The sequence below is a fragment of the Poecilia formosa genome, unplaced genomic scaffold, assembly GCF_000485575.1.
Source record: "Poecilia formosa unplaced genomic scaffold, Poecilia_formosa-5.1.2 Scaffold90, whole genome shotgun sequence".
NCBI lineage: Eukaryota > Metazoa > Chordata > Actinopteri > Cyprinodontiformes > Poeciliidae > Poecilia > Poecilia formosa.
The window spans coordinates 641,512-660,650 of NW_006800029.1; the positions used below are offsets into that span (position 1 = coordinate 641,512).

Consider the following 19,139-nt stretch of genomic DNA (forward strand, 5'->3'; position numbering starts at 1 on the left):
CTGGCCATACTCACCCACTTGTGCATCATTTTTCATTATATCTTTATTTTTATATGAACACTGTACTCTTGAAAGAGTATGTGTTTCAACTCACAACCTGAGAAGAACACTCTTAAAATATATATGGAACAAAAAAAAAAAAAAATAAGAAAAATGTGCATGCATTGTGCAAACTCACACAATAGTAGACATGAAAATAGACATTAGTAGCAAAGAAAGTGGATGTTTACCGAGTATAAGGTAAGCAATCGGGTCACCGGTGCACAGATATCCCTCATCTTGGGGTGGAGAATAAGCACATTAAAGGCACAGTTATTTGTGGTGCTCCGCTCTACCTACGCAAACATAAAACAGGTTCTGACGCTCACTGACCTGTCGTCTGGAGGAGAGTGTTTGCGGTGCTTTGTTCAAACACAGGCCTGTAATTTGCAGGCCCCCTGCAAATTACAGGAGTAAATTACGGTCATCGTCTTCATTCTGCAAATTGTCATCAGTGTCAGCTGCTAGTAAAGGCCCTCGTGATAAAATTGGAACGTGAGCCTTTGCTCAATAAAGGCTTTAGATTAAGACAAAAGTTGAAAATGTTCCGTCACGTTTGGCAAACTTGATGGAGGCATGCTGACGCCACCCAGATGCACACGTATTTGGCAGAGTCATGCAAGGTGAAGTGATCAGGTCGAGGGCAGCAAACGGCTTGTGCAAGAATTTCTCCAGTGTGATCATTTCCCAATGAGAGAGCTTAACTGTACTGCAGGGATAAATGAGATTAGTGTTTTTAAAAGAAAATGGAGAAGTGAAAGAGTTTCAATACCACTGCAGGATGCTTCATTCTGTTCAGTTTGTGTCATTTCTTATGCGGATTGTAAACATCTTATTTCATAGTCTCTGTATTTTTGCACAGGACAACTGCCTGACTGCTGAGCCTAGCTGTACCCCTGAAGGGAATATTAAAGCACAGTTTTGATTTGCTCTGAGCACTGAAAAAAAAAAAAAAAACTAGAGCTCCACGTAGCTCACTAGACTTGAGTCCTGTGGTTGAAATAGTAACAGAGGGGTCTGGACTCCAAAGAAAATAAAAAGCTGGACACAGATATTACCATTTAGTGTCTTTTTGAAAAGTTGTTCATCTCTTTCTCCCCGGTCTCGTTTCTAGTTTCTGTGCTGGGTTCTCTTCCATCATAAACAGTCTTTCCCATGTAGCTTCGGGAACCAGTAAAAAAAGAATGCAGGAAAAAAGATTTTTAGGGCTTGATGCAGTGTTGGGAGAATGTATTTGCCCCTTTATAGATTTGCCCTCTCTTTTTTTTGGAGTTTTGACTAACTTCGGTCTTTCAAATTTTGAAGCAAGTTTAAAAAAAAAAAAAAACTACTGTAAATACAAAATTCAGTTTTCAAATGATATTAAATATTAAAGAAAGTAAAACATCTAAAACTATCTTGGTCTCTTATGAAAACATATTGGTCTTAAACCTTACAGCTAGTTTTGCTACTGTAGTCCGTCAGTCTTTTACACCACTACAGATGAATTTAGAATGCTCTTCTTTGCCGAATTGTCTTAACTCAGCAACATTGGAGGATTTTTGAGCATTAAGGGCCTGTACAGAGATAATGTTGCAGTGTATGTTTCTAACCTAACCCCCCACTTTTATCTACTCCCAACCCTTCAAAACATTGTTTTAATGTTAATCCAGGAATGAGCTTAGTCTGCTAGATAACCCAAGTCAATTGAGTTTAAGGTCACAAACTGATGGCTGGATCTTCTCCTTTAGGATTTATTTTTTGCTAGAGAGCAGAAATCATTAATCCATCAACTAAGGCCACTTGTTCAGGTTTTGAAGGTGCAACCTGCCTCATTACCCCGACTATGTTCACCACTGTTCTTGGCCAATGTTTCCCCCACTTATGGATAATGGCTTTTGGTGAGACTACCTGGTCCCAAAGTCTCAGAAATGGCTTTTCAACCCTCTCCAGATTGGTTGGTTTTTAAGGACCTTAATTTTTTTTTGTTTAGATCATTTAGCCTACTTCATGGTGTTTGACAGGTTCTATTTAAGTGATTTTCTAATTGTCTTGGTTCTCACAGTAATCAGGTCAGGCTGTGTAAAGTGAAAAAATACCCAAACGAATGTGACTAATCAAAAACATTTAATGATATAAGAAGGGGGTGAAATTTTATCTTCACGCTTGGTTAGGTTGTTTTGTTCCCCTAAGTAACTGAAATCAACATTAGAAAACTGCTTTTGTATTTACTCAGGTTTTCATTGTCTGATATTAACATTTTGATCATTTGTGTGTGACAAAGAAACTAAAATAAAATAACTTTGTTTAGGGGGTAAATACTTCTTTGCAGTACTGTAAAGGGAGAATTGATTAAGTTTATATTCTATTTACTTGCTGTGTGACAAAGATGGGTTTAAAGAGGTTTTAAGAGAAATATACAAATGCTACTGTGTCAGAAAGTATGTAAAAACAAATGCACACTGTATTTTGAAGCACTGTTAATTTTTAACCTAACTACTGACAATACATTTGGTTAAATAGCTCACACCACTGCCATGAAAAGAGTATATTTATGTTGTTGATGCTACTTTTCCTTTCTGCTTGAGCAAGTAAGTGCATGCCTTGATATATGGAGATGAAAACAAATAGTGTGTTACTTATCTCTCGTTTCCATTTTATGTTGTACTTTTTGCCATGTAATGTAAAAGCAGCATTTTGTTTAGCCAAAGCAACAACTTTAACGAGCAAAAGAGAGAGGAAGGGATGGCGAGGAGCCATTGGGAGAAAATGGAAGAGCTGTTTATTCTTTTCCCCAGAGGGAGCAGGAAAGCAGGATAGCGTGGGGTTGGGTGGGGGGTTGGGGGAGAGATGCACAGCTAGTGTAAAGCCAGATGAGCGTCAGTGCAAATGGACACGGACCCAGAGGGCTTGCCCCCTTCCTGATTTGTTTTTGTTTTCCACATAGAAGACACTCCCTCTTTCTCCTGCTGTACAGAGGAGGACCCTTTGATGTCCTGTTCTGAGGGTCTCCAAGTAATACAGAGATCGAGGAGGGGAGGTCAGGGGGGGGTGGCGGAGGGTGCAGGCAGACCCCAACCTCGCATCAGCAATGCACCAACGGCTCGTCTGTCTGACTCATGAGAAATGGCCAACAGCTGAGAAGTGATCTCTCAAACAAAATCGACTGGAAATTGCCGCCGCGCTCCATGTTTTCCCCGTGTGGCTATCACCTTATGTGTTGCATTTTACTCTGAGAGAATGGACTGATCTGAAATACATTGTTGAACAATGTTATTCACTGACAGAGACAAATGTTCGTTGCACAAACAGTACGATGATGTAAATGTGTAAAATACTCTGTTGCTGTTCTAATGTTGTTCCAATGTAACATGCAGTATACAGTATATTTGTTGCCGGAAAAAAAAAAAAGAAAAAAAAAAAAGAGATGGCTATCACAGACACGTAGTACTTTGTGTATGAAAAAAAGAGAAAACATTTCATGCTTTCCATGCAGATACAGATGCTGTTTATTAATTGTCTTAAAATATAAATACGGGCCAGTGCTGCTGTGACAGCTGTAGCCAATGTTGTATGTTCTTAAAGCACAGGGTTTAATTTAAAAAAAAAGAAAGAAGTAAAATTAATAAATATAATATAGCGTGACAGTGCAAATATGCAAAAGATTGTAATGTTTTATATTACCCTTCATAAAATATTAAAGTGAGTTTTTACTTTTCTAATAAAGTGGCACATTATAACATGCTTGTGTTACCTGCATTTTGTTGTTGTTTTGCAGAGGGAATCCAGCTAAGCAGAGGTTTTCCCTCTTTGCTACAGCCTGACATTAATAACTCAATCTTGCAATAATGCAGGATGCAATAAATGTGTGTTTGTGAGGGATTGGGCAATAAAGCAGAAACCACTGGTGTGCACATTCTGGATCATTGAGCAACAGGTGTGATTTTATTTTCACTAACAAATATACACTGACAGTACAAACAGCTGGATAATGAAGTAGTAGTAGTACATCATGGAGTGAGAGTAGGGATGGAGATTAAACTCTAACTTAAAATGTCTTACTGTTGAGATATATTTATTTCTTCTTCCCGTTGGGGTTGACTGCAGTGATATTGAGGCAAGTGGTTTTTAAACTTCCCAGTTTTTGACCCAGAAAACATTGCTCTACTCTGACAGTTTATATCACAATTTGGCTCACATTGAAAGCAAAATACATTTCTACATTTCACAGTGAAATCTGTCTTTGTTTGCATGTGTCTTTTTGACAATTTTCCTTAAACTTTAATAAAATCGACGAAGTCTTCACACAGAAAACTCAGATGTTTTGCTGCAGTTATACAGAATACAAGTAAACACATTTAAGGGTATGTTTTCTTAAAAAAAAAAAACAACTGTCACCTCCAAAACACAAGCCAACGGGTCGTTGAGGACACCACTGTCCTTATGAGAGGTAAGCAGTTTTAAATAAGATGCTAATGAAAATAAAAACTACATTATGTTCAATCTTATATGATGTGACTAAAGGACTGCAGAAAAAATACTGTGATTCAACAACAATTTTTAATTTGGAGCATTACAGTGAAAACCGTAGTACCGCACTTGTGAAAGAGTAAGTCTGTTGGGCTACTCTTTGGCACTCAGACAACAATTCTGAGCTTAACACTGCTGGACAAGGCATGTTTTTTATTTTTATTTTTATTTTTTTAAAGAACAGCATTTTTAAGCCAACAGAAACCATGGCATCCTGTTTTATAGGCTCCAAAACTATTTCTATTGTTTGGATGCTTTAAAATGATTGGTTTCCAAAAGTATGTCATGGAGATTGTTGTTTGAAAAGAGCTGGAGATTTTATAAAATATTTTCTAATCAAACCATTTACTTTACTTTTAGGGTATTGTAAAGTTAATGAAACTTTAGGGACCCCTGAGATTGCATTGAACTCAAACCAGTTGTATTGATTGATTTACCAATTTTAAATTCATAAGCCAGAGTTTGTTGTGTCTTGTTTAAACTCATTATGTAAGAATTTGAAGCTTTACAGCTGAAACTAGTACACCCTTTACTCATGCACCAGAGGAAACTTGCAATTTTCCTCTGCAGAGCTACAGTGCATCCAGAAAGTGTACACATTGCTACACTTTTTCCACAATTTATGTTACAACATTATTCAAAATTGCATTAAATTAATCTCTTTCCTCAAAACTCTACACACAAATACTGTATTATGACACTGTGAAAAAAGGTTTTACAGATTTTAGCAAAGTCATTAAAAATACAAAACCAAGAAATCACATTTATGTAAGATTTTGCTATGACGCTCAAAACTGAGCAGTTTCCACTGATCATCCTTGAGATATCTCTACACCTTAAATGGAATCCACTTGTGTCAAATTCAGTTGATTGGGCTAGATTTGGAAAAGCACATAAGGTCTCTATATAAGGTCCAACAGTTGACAGTGCAGGTCAAAGGTCAAACACCAAAAATGAAATCAAAGAAATTATCTGCAGACTTCTGAGAGAGGGTTGTCTGGAAGCATGAATCTGGGAAAGGAAATGAAAATATTCTGCTGATTTGGAGGTCCCAATGAGCTCAGTTGAATCTCATTGGACATCTCTGGATTTGAAAATGGCTCACAAGCATCTCCATCCAATATGATGAAACTTGAGAATCAAGGATAGGTGTGCTAAGCTTGTGGCATCATAAAAGACTTGAGACTGTAACTACTGCTAAAGGTGGATCGAGGTGTAGGCTGTGGCTTAAATGTGATTCTTTGGTTTCCCATTTTAATGCATTTGCAAAAATCTCAAACTTTTCTCCACATTGCCATAATGAGGTATTTCTATGTAGAATTTCCAAGAAAGAGATTAATTTAATACAATTTAGAATAAAGGTGTAGCATAACAACATGTGTTAAAAGTGAAGTGCTACAAATACTTTCCACATGCACAGGACTTCCTTACAATGTGTCGCACACTATTTTTGTTGTGTCTAACTACTTCCCGACCTTACGTGAGGAGACAAAAAGCATAGTAATTTGAATCAACAGTTAAAATAAACTTTATCTACCATGATTTTAGATCCACTATGTCGCCGGTTAATTTGCATAAGCGTTACTGCGCAGTTTGCTTCTGGGGCTGAAGGCTGTTTCCCCCCTGCTCAACACCGGCTCTTCGTCGACAAACACCGGCCGGTAAACTGCTGCTCACACCCCCTTTTCTTTTCCTCCCACACTACTTGCGTAAAAAAAAAAACGTGATTGACACGAGCAAAACAGCCAATCAGAGGCAGTCTCGATGTGGACGCGTGCCAAAGTGACATGTTTATGTACGAGTCGGACCAATGGGAGCTCAGATGAGGGGGCGTGGCATTGGTTTGGAGGAAAGAGGCAAAACAATCTTTTTATCCTCCTAACCGGGCGGCTTTTTGGATATCCTGGGCTGCGGCGGTGACGGCAGCGGTGGAAAAAACTTCACATGTAGACTAGAATAGAAGTTAGGATTCAAATAGTTCCCATCAAATTGCGACAATCCCGATAAATGTATCTAATTCCCGCAATTTGCACTAAAACCCTACAGAAAGCCGACATTCTTCCTTTAGTCTCCACTCTCCTTGACTAAATATGGAGTCCAAATGCATTTTGGAAAAGTCGTCGGTCGGGACAAGCGTCGGCGGTGTCGTGGACTTCAACTACCGGCCGGGTCGCTACAACAGCCGGGTCCCAGCGGTGGCAAAAAGCAGCTTCACACCGGGGCCCATCTTTTACAAATGCGTAACGGACGGAGGCTCGACGGCGGCGGTTAAAAACGAGCGAACTTCGTCCGTCGGTAGCGGGCACTCACCGGGCGTTGGAATATTACAAAACGTGGAAAAAGTGAGTTCTTTCTCTAAGCTTTCAAAGTCACATGTATACCCACGTAGCCACGCAGATATCACAGAGTCAGACGGGGTTAACATGAGGGTATAGTTTGACATATGCCGCTGATGGCTTGTAACGGTGACGACCATGATGCTCGCATGAGACAGCTACAGCTGTTGGCTTGTTTTTACATGTTTTTTTATTGGATAAAGTGGTTTTTTAAAGGGCCAGTTTCACTAAAGAGTCAATTAAAGTGTTTATCTTGTGTTTTAACCGCTTTAAATGGCTGCTTATTCTGTGAGCAAAGTTTACAGCATAAAGGGGGGCAGGGATTCTAAACTACATGATTTACCCCCTCCCCCATGACTTTAAGGGTGGAGCTACAACGTGAGCTTCCTGGCTGCGCAGGCCCGGTTCCTTCACCAAACTCTTCAAAACACAAATTTGATTTATATGATTATTTTTTTTATATATATCTTCATTTTGTCCTTTGCTTCTGCTTTTTATTTGCGTCACGTTTGGATTTAAATCACATTTTCAGCCATTAGTTGCTTTCTGAAAAGAACAAAATAAAGACATGTTTTTAGCAGTAGAGAATAAATTCGTTTTATTAATGTATCAGTCAGGTTTTTATGGAGGCAAGACCGTTGCCTTGCCGCGTGTTTATGTCAGTGGTTCTTGCTGGGGGCGGGCCCCCTGGAGGTATATAGTTACTGTAGGAGGGGGTGGGGAAGAGCAACAGACCGACGGCTGGAGAGGGATATTAAACGAAACTAGGTTAAATCAATATGATTTATTCTATGGTGTGACCATTTTCATATACCATATGCTGAGCTTGATTTTCTGTGCTAAAATCCACCTAAAACACACAGTTCCATCACAGTTGTTAATGATTGATTGGGAGAAAAAAAAAGAGCCAGCTACAGTACCGTTTGGGGTGGAGTGAACTTTTTATGGCTTCTGCAAGAGAGAGAAGGGGGGGCAGCCTGCCAAAGTTTTGAAAACGTTGGTTTATATTAACATAGCTTTCTGGCATTATCTCAAAGGGATAGTTTGGATTTTCTGAAGTGAGGTTCTGTGAAAATATTAGTGATAGTTCTACCCGTACTGTAATAGAAAAACGTGACTTGCAGTGAGTGTGTGGAAAAATGAAGAAATCTTCAGAGTGGCAAAATGCCAACAGCTAGTCAGGCAGACCAAGTGTTTAGCTGTTTTGGGGATTTTGTAACAAGTCAAACTGAAAATGTTTATCAGTGGAAAATTGGGCCGTAATAGCAGATATTAAGCACTAATATTTTCATGAGAGACAGTTGCTAGGTTTGTGATTTTTCCCAACCAAGCAGCACGGTGTTATTGACATTGCTTGCTATCTGTATAAATCCACCTAATCAGCTGTTCCACCTGATCAACATCCTCAGGAGACCTGGGAAAACACAGGGATGTACAATTTTCAGTACTGTTGTACAACTGACAGTCAAAAAAATCTATAATGTTACTCAATTCTTGGCAAACTTAGAATGATGAGTAACATGAGGCATATTTATACAGTTGGTAGTGTCAACCGGAAAAAAAAAGTGACAAACTTACCAGTCGTGTCTTGTGAAAGTCTCTATTATCCACCAATTTACCAGTGTCTCTTTAAGTAGCATTTATTAAACCATAAATGCTTGCTAACATCTACTAAACAGGTTGAATAGCTCACTGTGATATGATATCTATTGACTACAGGTAGAGGAACTGTTTCTGATAATTACATTACGGAAACATAATTTCAGTATATCTGAACTGTCCATTTACGCATTGTAGGTCTTGTGAATTCATTTTTTACGTAAAAATTTCATTTTTTTCAGAGACTTCTGCAGTTAAGACACTGTAAAAAAAACAACTGTTTCTAACAGTTTGAGCTCACTTAAATGAGAAACAGATCTTCCAATCTTCCAATATATTTTTAAAAATAGTTTTTGCTATCCCAAATACAGGTTATTAGTACTTCAACTACTTGGGACTGATAAAGGGAAGTTCAGTTTGTTTCTGCTTCATTTTCCAGACAGCCGTCAGAGACCAAAAAGACATTGGTTCCACTGGGATCCTGAAGAGGGCCAGTCCTACCCTCTGCCTTGGCATGGGCAGGCAGTTGCCAGGCAGCTCCATAAGTTTGGACATCAGAAACCCAGGAAAACAGGCAGAGCTGGCCAACAGCATCAGGCCAGCACAGGGGCAGAATGTCCCACAGGCGGAGATACAACCCCTTCCCTCCTCCCACATCCCAGTCCCCAGAAACAGGTAGGAAAACTGAGGCCAGCAACAGTTGTGGACCCATTTATTTTTGGTTGTGTTTGTGGACCGCATCGTTTAACTTGTAGACAAAGCCCCATTTTACATTTTAGCACAAATACACTCCTCCTGCCAGCTCATAGGATTCTGAAGCACAGAGGTATTTTGCTGTGGGTGGCTCTTGTGCCCGAGGGTAATTTGGCTGTGACTTTGTTGTCATAAAAGCAATTGGCTCTGGCAGTTTGTGCATTCAGCTCTGACTTGTGTTCATAAGGTCTGAAGAGAAGTGAAATACACCATCTGCCTATAACCGTCCAGTGGTTTTGTCTGAATGGTGTGGGAGTGTACTGGTTAACTGACCGCATGTTTAGTGCTCCATCCAGAATAGTTTCGAAATACTATTCCTTTGGAGAGCCAGAGTTTGCAGTCAGAGCCAGAATTGCTCAATCTGCTTGACCAAAGGAGGGGAAAAAACAAGGAGGCAGGCTACTGATAAGTCAGTTTAACTGCTTTTGGGAAAGTTTTTTATTAGTCCAAAGTCATCATATTGACTGTTTTAAGTTACATTCCTCTCCAGAGTCCAGTTGATGTGTTAGCTGCTTTCTTCATGTACATGGGCAGATAAACTTTATCGTTTCTTCTTGTATATGCAGGCATTGTTGTTTGCCTCTGTTTTAGCTGTTTCTCTTCATTTTCCAATGCAGTTGTATCCACAGCCTTCTCGGTGTAAGCTGCACACACACAGACTGTTGTCTGAAAAACAAGCAGAACGAGCATGCAGCGATAAGCTTAATGCACTGATAAGTGATTATGTAATATGAAAGAGGACTGGGAGTGGATATCGGTTTAGCTTTAAAGCTTTTAACCTTTTTCTTTACTTAGCTATTGGTTGCTCTTTGTGTCAAGTTCCTACCCGTTTGTCAGATGACTCTTGGAGATTATTAAAATGCCTGGAGGGCGTACAGTGTAAAAACTAAACAACTTGATATTTTTTCCTTATTGTCTGTGAGCTCAGTGTAGTAGATGTATTCCAAAGTAACTTAAAAAAAACTGATTGCTGCTTTACTGAACAAACATAATATTTGAGAAAGGGTGTGAATGGTTAAGGGGGTTTCAACACCACACTCATTTACTTCCATCTCGACACGTGAATTTCACGTGTCAGTGATCATTTATACTATGTTGTGAGTGAAAGTCTCTTGGGAGCCTGCAAGACTGAGTCTACTTTTAAATCGGAACAAACTGCTTGAATTCAACATAGTGCCTATGAGATGGCCAAGAAAGCATCTATTTTTGTCTCTTATGTACACATGCTGACCAGATGTAAAGCTTTAGCACAATCATAGCAATCTCACTGAGCACACTGCTACCACATTAACAAATTCAGCGTTGACATTATTCAGACTGTAAGAGAGATTGCATAACATTATATAACGGTGTGGTCATAAAAGTGAAGTCTGTTTGTTGCACTGTTGACCTTTTCTAATATTGCCGTGAGTTTGCCAGACTAAGATTTGTGTTTGTTTTGCATTCAGTGTCAAGGAACTATGTTTTGTTTTTTTTTGTTTGTTTTTTACAATTAAATCATATCATAGTGATGATACCTCTTCCCTAAGTGGCTTCTAATCAAAACCTATTAAGTTTGTTTTAAACTGGATACGTTTTCATGGATTCTGTTAGTTTATCTTTAAGTTTTCTTAAATTACTGAAAAGAATGACAGTCTGGATAATTGTATCTAACACCTGTCGAACACTAGGGCATGTCTTCCTGCCAACTGAACAATGCATTTATTTTGAATTTCTTTTTAATTTAGCATGAACTTAAATACATTTTTGTCCTTGATACCAGCGATTGAAGAAAAAACTATTTTGATGCTATACTTTATCCCAATATTGCAATAAAATGAATTCCCTGAAAATGCTTCAAAACTCAGTAGTTTGAAGTTAAGTATGCTTACACAATTTGATTTAATTTTGTAATACAAGATCTACTGTGATTGTGTTTTTCTTCACTCGTTCACCACTGACTTTTCAGACTCTACGATATCCGTTTTTCTTGATGGTGAAAAATATTTCGTCACAAGAGTTTCTAGCAGGAAAGCCTTTTGTTTCTATTTATACCCAAGTAAATCTAGCTACAATCTGCAACAAACTTGTGTTTAACTTCTGTTGACAGTTTTTATGCAGGGATGTTTGTGGAAGTGCTAGGCTAGCATTTTTACTTTCTGTTTTGATATGACTTGTTGATAATTTAGCTCCTGAGATATTTAAATGGGGTTCAATCAGGAAATTATCGTGCTTCATAAACTCAGTGATGTCTTTTGATCATAGAAACATTGGTGAATAGTTTTTAATAGTTTTTCATTGTTGTTGTAACTCTAGTGGGTTTGAAACTTTCCTTTTGATGAGACAAACCACAGTAGTTTCAAGAACCAAAATAATTTGCACACAAACACACGGATTTAAAAAAAAAAAAAATCACAGAGGTATTTTGCTGTGGGTGGCACAGCAAACTACGAAAAAACGAAAAATGCGTAAATTGCGGGAATCTGATATCGTTCATTTAAAATGCTTTTATTTGGACATCTTAGATATTGAAAAACGAGCAAAAGTTTATCAACAAAATAGCAGCCTGATTGAAAAACTTGCGAGTTCATTTAAAGGTATTACTTTGGATTTGGTGTATCAGGTGAATAAAATGTACCTTAAATGGACCAAGACTTCATCTAATTCTGGCTCTGTTTGTTAACCCGATGAGTATGTGGTATTAATCGCAATTTACTGGAGACCCACTGGTCAGGCTTTTCCTGGATGATACAAATTTCTGGTTTTGTTAGAAATGTGACCTGATTCTGATGTTGTGCTCTAAGAACTGTATGGGAAACATGAAACTTTTTTTTTTTTTTTTTAGAAAGAATTTTTAAATCCAACAGAAAATGAAAGAAAAAAAAATTGTATCATCCCCCATATATTCATCAGTGAATATATGGGGGAAAAAGTACTTCCCAAAAATCAGATTTTGAAAAATTTCACCTAAAGAAAAAAATTATTTAATTGTAACGATGGGGAGGGGGTGCATGAAATATCAATCCTGTTAAGTTTGCAAGCTTCTGCGTTTAATGGGCGTAACCAGGAGTGCGTTTGCTGCACTCTGTAACCTGCTTCAGATAACGTCAACAAAACCATTCATCTTCATTTATTTCCCAACAGCTTAGTTAATACTATTTCTGTGTCACAGGATTATGTGTGCTTAAGGAGACTTTTTGCTGGAAAGACGTGGCTCGGCCCTCTGTGTATTTTGTATTGGTTCCCTTTTCTGCACTTTGTATCTTGTGCAAAACTCTTCACTTTCACGGTTTGTCTTGTTGGTTTGCAAACCCTGCAAAGTAGGTCACTATCCCTTCGACAAGTCTGGGCAAAAACCCTCGCAGGATGAGAGAGAAAGAGCCAATGCACCCACTCACATGTGTGCTTATTCGATTAACAAAACTAAAACCCCCTGAAACATCTTTCAAAACTCCCACCCGTTTTGTCAACTGCACCCCCTCCTCGGGGAGTCCTGTGTCTGATTAAGTCTCTCTTGCACTCGCACCCTAAAGCAAAGCGTGTTCGACCTGTCAATTCTCATCAGCATGGGATCCAGTACCCTGATATTGAACAGAGACTAGTTGAAATGAGCAAGAAAAAAAAAAACAAAAAACAGTAAGGCCTGATGAGATGAACAGGGGAGGGGTTGCTTTATTTTGATGAGAAGAGTTTGTCTCTCTTATCTGTCCTTGGTCAGGTACACAGTCGGCTAGCATGAATGGAAAACACTGAGTTGGCATAAACAGGACACCAAAGCAATCGGCAGTGAAGGGAGGGGACAGAGGATAGGATTTGTGGTGTATCTCCTATATTTACTGATGCGCTGTTTGGATAAAAGTCAATGGGACTTTTTGGGCAGGAGGGAGTGAAGTCCACCTCTCAAATTCACCTGGCCATGACCATTACACCTACCAATTCTCCCCTCCCAGAGGAGACCTTTCAGCTGGTTGTTGAAGGTCAGAGTCGCTGAAACAGCGCCCCACCCCCCAACCTAGTCTGGGATGACTAACCCACATTCAAACCCCTGACATTGCCTCCTGAGAAAGACAATCCACTGCTTTTTAGGTGACTGCTTTCTTACATTTCAGTAGTTTGAACTTGTCAGTGTTATCTTTAGTTTTAAAAGAATTCCTTCTGAACCTGATGATCCGTTTTCACATGTCGCGTCAGCCCCTTTTTTTTTTTCCTCTCTCTCTCGCCCACACCGCAAGAGGTTGAAGCTTTTGCACTGACAGGCAAGGGTGAAAGGTCGTCTCTCAATGAATGGAGTTATGCAGGAGGGGCGGGCCCAGATCAGGACGCAAACAGGCATCTGGCACGTCTGGTAGGTCAACCTCAGGATCTGGGTCGCAGAGCTGCGCCGGCAATTTAAAACCACAGATGATAAGCAACAGCTCATCATTTAACACTGCAGCTTCATTATCTCCAGATTGAGAGGCGGGTGGACAAATGAGAAGCTTGTATGTAGTACATATTTTGACAGTGTAGTATCATGTTTGTGGCTCAACAACCACTAAATAAACCGACTGATAGAAGTTCAATTTAAATGATTGTATTTAAAAAGCAACAGTTCACAACAACATATAACCGGACTTTACTTTCAACTCAAGCCTAGTTATAATACAGTGCAGTCAGTTTTTAGTGCAAGATGACTGCTCATCCTTAGTAAGCATGTAGCACTGACAGGCAAGCACATTTTTATTTAATTTACTGTGTGTGAGCACAGTCATCAAATTAGTAAAGGGCTGTTTTGTTTTTTGTTTTTTTGTTTTTTTAGCAAATTGATGTAAATAAGGATAATACCAGGTCCAATTCAGCTTGTTTTGTTGCAAAAATATTTTTAAATGGAATCTAACCTTCATATAACCTATGAAACTGTACATTGGTGTAAATCAATGCTTCATCACTGTGTATCTTTTCTTTAGTGCAGCATCTCTTAAGGACCAAAGGAAGAAGAGGAACTTCCTTTTTGAACAGTTCCTGCAGTCCTGCAGCAAAATGCTTTATCTCTTGCTCACCCACACCAATAGTCACTCACATAAGACCTCCTGTTCTGCCACAGCAGCGTTTAGAAACAGCTCAGTCAACTGTCATTCCTTCTTCTCAGTAGGTTTTTCTGTCCCTCTACCCAGCAAAGTCTCCATACCAACCAGCAGCTGTTGTGCGCCACTCCCCCTCCCCATTTCCACCAGCTTCAGCTGTATCTAATTTTTCGCCTTCTCTCAACTTTACAGTATCTTTCACACAATCGTTGTCACTCTTTCATCAGCTCTGGTTTCCTATGACTGACATGCATGCAAACAATAAAACTAGGTGCAAACAGATTTATTTAACTTATGATTTTTTTTTTCCCTGTTGCACATTATTTGTAAAAATGAACAAAATTGGTTTAACACTTTTCATTTGCCTTTTATAACAATACATCCAACTTTGTTTCCCTTGCCCTCTTTTTTTTTCTAAAAGGTAGCGTAAATCCTCTTGAAAGCCAGAGAAGATGAAGCGCAGTATCCCATCTTCCTGTTTTAGCTATCAGAAAGTTTTTTTTAATTCTTCATTAAAATTTACAGTGAGGATAACAACTGTATTCGCTGGAACCTATGAGATGGGAGCTCCTCTGCATTAATGTATTATTGTATTCTCTCTAACCCTCGATATTAAAATTCATATGTAAATTAAAACATCTGTGTTATTTCCACTGTACTTCTCAGTACAATGGTCAGAGACAAAGAATGTAGGAAGATCCAAAAAGAAATATGCAAACTAGGGAGCAAAAATAACTTGGGTTAATCGTTGCTTTTGATGTTGAGGGTCGGAGACTGGAGCATAAATAAAGTTTAAAGTAACGGGAGGGACGTACTAACAATATGTGTGTTACAACCTGAAACATGCCCATGCTCAGACATGGTTTTTATGGAGAATATTGCAATATTCATCTGCATAAAAAGCTAAAATTGGCTAGTTTATAGCTTTCTAGCAAATATAGGGTCATTTTAATGGTACCATGCATCTCTTCCCTCTGTTGTCCGTCATGTAAGAATAAGTTTGAAGAACTAAAAGTTAACGCATAACGCTCAGTTACCTTTTTTTTTTTTTAATTTGTGCATGAGGCGACTGGTATTATGTCCCATATGTGAGCTTGTAATTTAGACACTGTACCCTGTTTTATTTTGTAGATTTGAGTAATTATTTAATTTTATTTGTGTCTCCTCAAACATGTCAGCTATACTAGCACCTCACAAAAGCAGCGTTTAGGAAGAGAAAGATTCACTGTAGAGGTTTCTTTCTACACGCTGAGAAACTTCAGCTGTCCGTGACCTCAGTTCCACCTGAAGGATTATTGACATTGCTGTCTTTTGCTTTATTGCGGAAGAGAGCAGTAGTGAACTTCTGCCATTTCAATCGATTTTGTGGTGTAAAGTTAAACATTGTGGACAGTGATTTGTCAAAATGCCAGGTCTTCAGAGGGAGTAAGTAAAACAAAAAGTGAGGAAACAACTCAAGGGGAGTGTGTAGATTAAATATCTTTTCTTGTGCTTGAAATAACTTCACCAATACTCCACTTTGAAGATTAAAGTTTAAATCAGCATATTTAAAAAAAAAACATACAAACATGCCACACCCAAGCTGTGAAAACCAGTAAGCCCAGTTTCTTTTAAGCTCCTAAAATCCCCCCATGCTTTGTGGAAGTTTCTTCAAGTGTGTGTTTAGACATGCACAACTTTAACAATAGGGCTTTGTTGGATGGGATAATGAATTATACCTGTGCCCTCCGACAACTAGTGCTGACAGACGGGCATTGAGTTCTATAAATGAAAACGGTTGTGTATTTTCCAATTTTAACTGACATTACACATCTGAAGCACAATGCTAGGATAGCAATTTATGCACAGAGTGACATAGTTGGGCTTCATTATCACATATCTGCTAGTGTTGCTGTTGTCCTCTAAACTCCTGGCCATTGCATCATTGGAGTGTGCTTGCTATGTACTGCTGAACCACCCCAGCAGCTCACCTGTTATCATATGGGGCCAGACACATTTGTATGGTTCTTCAAAACATTTCAGTCTAGATCGTGACTGAGGTGACTAAATCCAGTTTTAGTTTAAGGTGTTTACCAAAAATATAGCAAGAGTGGGTTGAAAAAAACCTGGTCTCTGATTATTGCCTTGATAAGGTAGAGTGGTTTGTCACTTGGAGAGTTCAAACTGTTGTGCTCAAACCCAACATAAACATAAATTATGTTGGCTTTGAGCACAAACATGCCACTACACAGAGCTTAAATGTGTGAAGCTTACCTCTCAGATGCAGATCAGTGTCCAAATAACCTCTAGAAGTCTCAGCTCATCTGCGGTGAAGCAACACTGAGAGGTTTTACATACTGTATACTCAAACTGTTTCCTCATCAGCTGCTTTTCCACCCACAGTGGGCTTTAATACAAAACTCTAAAAGTCTGTTGTTTTGCTTTGATGGAGCAATAAACACTGTTGTAGTGATTCCCAGTTTAGAAGAATTGAATGAAGTCTCTCTTGTTTGTAATTTGGAATCAGAGCGGAAGAATGATGATCCAGTAAGATGTTCAGCTGCTTCAGTTTTTCCTCGCTCTTGCTCAATCTGCTCCAATCCGGTTTGAACCAAGAATCAACACCGCGGTCTCAGTTGGTTGGATTTACACTATGTTTTACTCACCATAATTGCACCATAAGGAAAAGATGGAAAGAATGAGGCTGGGAGAGACCGGAGTAAGAGAATAGCTCAAAAGTCTTTGGACACTTACAGAAAGAAATAGATACATCATCTTTGAATGTGAACCATTAAATTATGTTCTTTATTTGGAATTCATAGCTTAGCTTAATTGGCCTCAAATTACTGAATGATGAACTAGCACATAAATCTGCACATAAAGTACAATAGTGATCAGTTTAGTTCAGTTTAAGTTCTAGTGGCTGCATAAATTTGAAAGGTACTATGTGTTACATAGACACACATGTACTAAAATGGGATTAAGCCTTCTCACTTAAAGTAACTGGCACCTCATGAAACCCTTGTCATTGACGGAGTTAAATTTAACATCTGCCATGAATGGCTTCACCACACCCAGCAAAATAACATAGTAACCACAGGCTACTTATGTAAATTCATTCAAATGAGTGTAAAATTTATCATATCTTTGAGTGAACTGTGCTTGCAAACATCCAAATTTGAAAAGGTAAAAAAAAAATCCCAAAAACTTAACCTCATCATCCTCTCAACCGCATGTCTAAGTACAAGACACAGAGATAAAGTTTGTCTAAAGCAATATCTGCTTTCCCTAAAAGCAGAAATTGCAGGAAGCCTAAATAAAACTATGTCCAGTTTAACTTGTTTTAAAATAAATCCTGCTATTAGAAGGTGTAAACAGATTTTTAAAGACCTTGTTGCAGTTTTTGTGCTCTCCTCCTGTTCTGCTCTCCCACAAGCTTTAAATATTTCATAGTTATTCCACAGACAGATGAGACGAGGGACCGTGTCATTTAGGGCCGCGCGTCCATCGAAGTGAGCGATAAGCGGTGATGGTGGAGCAGTTATATGTCCGAGTTAATTTTTATGTTCAGAGTTGGTTTTTATGATGGCAGAATGTGGCAGCCATCTGCTGTAAACACTGATATCAAAATCGGTCGAGGAGCATCAGTAAATTAGGTCATCTGTTTATTAAAAAAAAAAAAAAACGAACATCAGTTGGCTTTGTGTAAAAAGATGTCTAAAACATGTCCATGTGTTGTTTTGCTCATCACATCCATACAGAGAAATGTGCACCAGATGTAGAAGCTGTGGTGACTGTTAGGGATCATGGTTGTTCTGGGAAGCAGAGGAAGGAAAGTGCTCAATGTCAGGAAATCGGGCTGGGGATGGAAGGTGGGTGGTAATGGTGTCGGTTGTGTCTTGGTATCTGTGTTTGCAGGCATACGTGCACGAGAGGGAGGAATAATAAAATTTTGATTAACTCTGGTTTCAACCAAAAGGCTAGCTATACTTTTAGCGCGTTTGCTTCCTTATCCCCTCTAAATGTTATGCACATGTAGGTTCCAGAAAACAGACTAAAGTGGGCTTAACTCTCACTTTTAAGAATAAATTTTACTTCCATGTTCAAACTGATAACACGTCGCCTGTGTTGATGATGAAGTGGAAACAAACAGCAGATAAATGAGCTCCATAAGTCATAACCGTGTCCCTGGCTGGCCCTGTTTAGTACTGAAAACATGGCTAATGACTGAAACAGGACACAGCTAATCTTGTTATCTCTTTATCTCTTGGCCAGACTGTATGTGTGTGTGCCTACATGTATTTGTCTGTGCTGTTTATACATATTGCATGTTTACTCATTTTTCTGTAGTTCTGGTGTCCTTTTCTGCAGTACTATTAATACTCTGAATTTTCTTCAATGACTCTGAGCACTCGGGTTCGATTGGACAATGTAGAGGAGTAAAAGCTAACATATCTTAACACTTTTCTTTCTGTGTGGAGTGTGGTGGAGTGCTTTCTTTCTGAGAGATATCTGGTACATTCCGTTGGGATGGGTTTGCTCCCTATCCAGCAAATTCTCATCAGCGTGGGAGCTCAGCCACTTACAAACTTTTTTTCTGTGCTTCTATAAAACTCTTTATAAAGTGAACTTTTATTACACAAAGTGCTGTTTGTGCAGGTAGATGGAGGGTTGATCACTTGAAGCACACTTCTAGACATGTTTGTAGAAGTTTTTTTTTTTAATTGATTGTGTGCATTTGTGTGCTCGAGCTTGTATTAAAACTCACTGTGGAGCTTAGCCAGGGCTTAGGGCTTGGCTGAGAGAATGCCTCAAACCAGTTTACTCTGGTTGAGTAGTGGAGATGTCAGGGGGGCGGGACAAGAGCCTTTTAAAGCGCCAG

General features: G+C 38.9%; 1 protein-coding gene across 3 annotated transcripts in view; it reads left to right on the forward strand.

The window, feature by feature from the left end:
* The first annotated feature begins 5,981 nt into the window (after positions 1–5,981).
* Positions 5,982–19,139, forward strand: part of slc2a4rg (SLC2A4 regulator) — a 29,167-nt gene continuing 16,009 nt past the window's right edge. The window contains exons 1-2 of one of the 3 annotated variants that reach the window (XM_007557636.2): positions 5,982–6,890; positions 8,923–9,158. In XM_007557636.2, coding sequence (XP_007557698.1) covers positions 6,639–6,890; positions 8,923–9,158 — 488 coding nt within the window. In that variant the 5' untranslated portion in view covers positions 5,982–6,638. Of the gene's footprint in view, positions 6,891–8,922; positions 9,159–18,024; positions 18,130–19,139 lie in introns of those variants that run through there. The other 2 variants (XM_007557637.2, XM_016674126.1) reach the window with 2 other exon arrangements.